The sequence below is a fragment of the Barbatula barbatula genome, assembly GCF_947034865.1.
Source record: "Barbatula barbatula genome assembly, chromosome: 7".
Lineage (NCBI taxonomy): Eukaryota > Metazoa > Chordata > Actinopteri > Cypriniformes > Nemacheilidae > Barbatula > Barbatula barbatula.
Window position 1 is genome coordinate 178,475 of NC_136770.1, and position 2,861 is coordinate 181,335.

Genomic DNA, 2,861 nt, shown 5'->3' on the forward strand with positions numbered 1-2,861 from the left:
TTTAAACATTCAGGGTGTGTTGTGATGTTGTGGTGAGGATACTGATCCTGAGATGAATCCACAATTTCTCCAGAGGTACAGAAATGTTGGGATGTTTTTGCTTTGTTTCCATGACAGCAGACACCTCCCGTCTCACAGAATGCTCGTTTCTCATTATGCGTTCTTCTTGTGTCCCTTATGTCATCAATAATCGTCCATTCCAATACTCAGGTCGTGTCCCAAATGGCACACTTCATGTGGACTTGCGGTCTCGTGGACTTATATTGAGCATGCTTGCCAAGTCTACGAGTCTGTAGGGTGTAACTACAATGGGACAGCAAGTGTGGTCGACTTCACGCGGCCTGATCAAAGTACCCCTACCAGAGCCATTCCATCCATGTGCTTACACTGAACACACACACATGCGCACACACACTCACCTCAAAGAAACCGATGACAGTCACTTCTGAGGAGTCAATGAAGGCCTGAGCTGCAGGAACATCACTAAGTCTGAGGAGGGCACTCTCTTCTCCACCCGCCGCTGCTATGAGTGTTACAACATCAGACATGAGTCGTGAATTCACATTTACCATCTTCAGTAAAATCAAGTCACTGTTGTTTCTATAGTAGCTTCACAGCACAGAAAAAAACACATTCATTCTTTTCTCTGTACCACAAATAACGTGCGGTTTCAAGTTAAAATACATAGAATATACAGTATAAATATGGTCATGTACTGCTTAATGTAGGCTTACAGACATTAACATTAAATAACAAAGTTTAATCTTAAATTTGTGTCATTTATAAACAATCATTCCGAATGGATTTCTGCCAAAAAGGCTCAACTTCAGCAGAATGTCAAATATCACACAGCAGAATTCATTTATAATTTCATACAATGATGTTAAATGTCTAAATCATAATCTCACCTTCTGCAGTGACACGTGCAATAAATAAAGACAAAAGAATAAAAAACATGATGCAGGATGATAGAAGATCGCAACTGAAAGATGAAAAGGCTCTGGGGTCGTGTTCTTGTAGGTCACGGCCCCTGGTCATGTGATCTCTGCGGCTGTCATTGATTGGTGGAGGCGTGTGAAACACACAGGTGTGCTGCTGGGGGTCTGGTCAAAAGCTGCTGGATTACGTGTCATTGGAGGCACACGTGTTGGTCCCTTCTTCTGAATCAAATAGCTTTTGAAATTCAATGTGACACAAACTGTTTGAATGTCTGACCTTGAGACTGAACAATGACAGCGTCCTCTAGTGGTGAAAGAGAGTTCAACAGCATCATCTCTGTGATCTGTCACATGTAATTCGTCTATTTATTCTGTTTTTGTCATCTACACAGATTGAGGAAAAACTGCACAAAGCACAGACGTTATATTCTCTGAAGACAAACAAAAACACGTCTAGGAGATGATAAAGTGACACAGCAGCACATTCTACAACTAATATTACAGTTTATTGAAAAAAAACTCTTCTCTTGTATGCCGTTTTCTTCTTCTAGCGTTAACCCTTCCCCTGTAATGTTTGCTCTATTTCCTTTCCTTCTCCCTCATTTGTAAATTGTTTCTGTCGTGTAAATGTATTTGTACTTGACATTCTCATATAAAGTTCAATGAACACAAACACATCTCCATCACACCTCATACAGCAGTATGAAACAGTCATGTGTTTTACAGTGTGAATCAAACCTCTTCTCAAGAAAGCGACTTAATACTCTGGATTTTAAACAGAGTTTATTTTTAGGATTAGGAACTATAACCCACCTTCATGCGAACACATGTACAGTACATGCTTTCCTGTGGCTTAGTGGTTAGAGCATTAGTTTGCCATGTCAACGTCATGGGTTCAATCCCAGGGTTTGCACATACTCAGAAACAAGTGTGTAGTATAATGCAGTGTAAGCCGCTTTGGATAAAAGCATCTGCACATGCGGAAATGTATATGTTATGCAATATTCAGGTGCAGAGAAAGATTCACATTTTATATCGTCACTGTCTTTCAGAAACCTCTGGGGTCCAAAGTGGGGGTTTTTTTCAGGAAATGCACTGTATTTTTTAAATGATTAAATACTGTGTTGTCAAAGTTGACAAACATAAAGGGTACAGTAACTGATAATAATGATTTTTGGCAAAAAGATACAAATCACGAAATATGGAGATATTTGGTTTCAGAAGGACGGCAACATGTGATGATGGCATGTAAATAAAATTGATCACGGGACAGATTGTGTAATAACGGCTCAGTGAGCATCAGGACAGTCAAAGTGCTCAAGTTCATGTGTAATGAGCTTTGTGTGGTTCTCAGAATATCTCCTGCTTGTTTTACTTGAGACTAAAGATCAGCATGTGACAGCTGATGAAAATCACGATAACATGTTATATCCTGTGTATGTAAATATGGCATATGTCTCCAACAGTGGTTCTCATACTGGGGTCCCCAAGATAATCCAGGGGGGGCTACAGATGTTGTGGCATTTTATGAGATATAGATATTTATCATACATTTTATGCAATCAAACATAAAAAAAAGCCCACCAACCTCAAGAATTGATGTTCCAGCAATGTGTAACTGAATATGTCTTTGGTTTAATTGAAATTCTAAGTTTTAGATTATAAATCTTTATTTAGGGGACTGCAGAGCCATGCAATCTACTCAAAGGGGGTTAGTTTTTTATCTTTTTATATATTCTTAGTCTATATTCTTTTACGTACAATATGGGGTTCATTACCAAAAAAAGCCTGCAGAGTCACGTGCAAGATAACACAGAGCTGAAAGTGCTTAAAGTACTTCAATCTTTTGATCTCTCTTTCTGCATCTAAGGATGGGGGGCTTAGAGGTGCGCTATAAAAGCAGCCGGCAGAGACACGGTCCAT

General features: G+C 39.4%; 1 protein-coding gene across 1 annotated transcript in view; it reads right to left on the reverse strand.

The window, feature by feature from the left end:
* The window catches only part of erp27 (endoplasmic reticulum protein 27), a 13,174-nt gene extending 12,205 nt beyond the window's left edge, over positions 1-969 (reverse strand). Inside the window, 2 exon segments of the mRNA XM_079461366.1 lie at positions 420-523; positions 909-969. Coding sequence (XP_079317492.1) covers positions 420-523; positions 909-957 — 153 coding nt within the window. The 5' untranslated portion in view covers positions 958-969.
* Between the last annotated feature and the right edge of the window lie 1,892 nt (positions 970-2,861).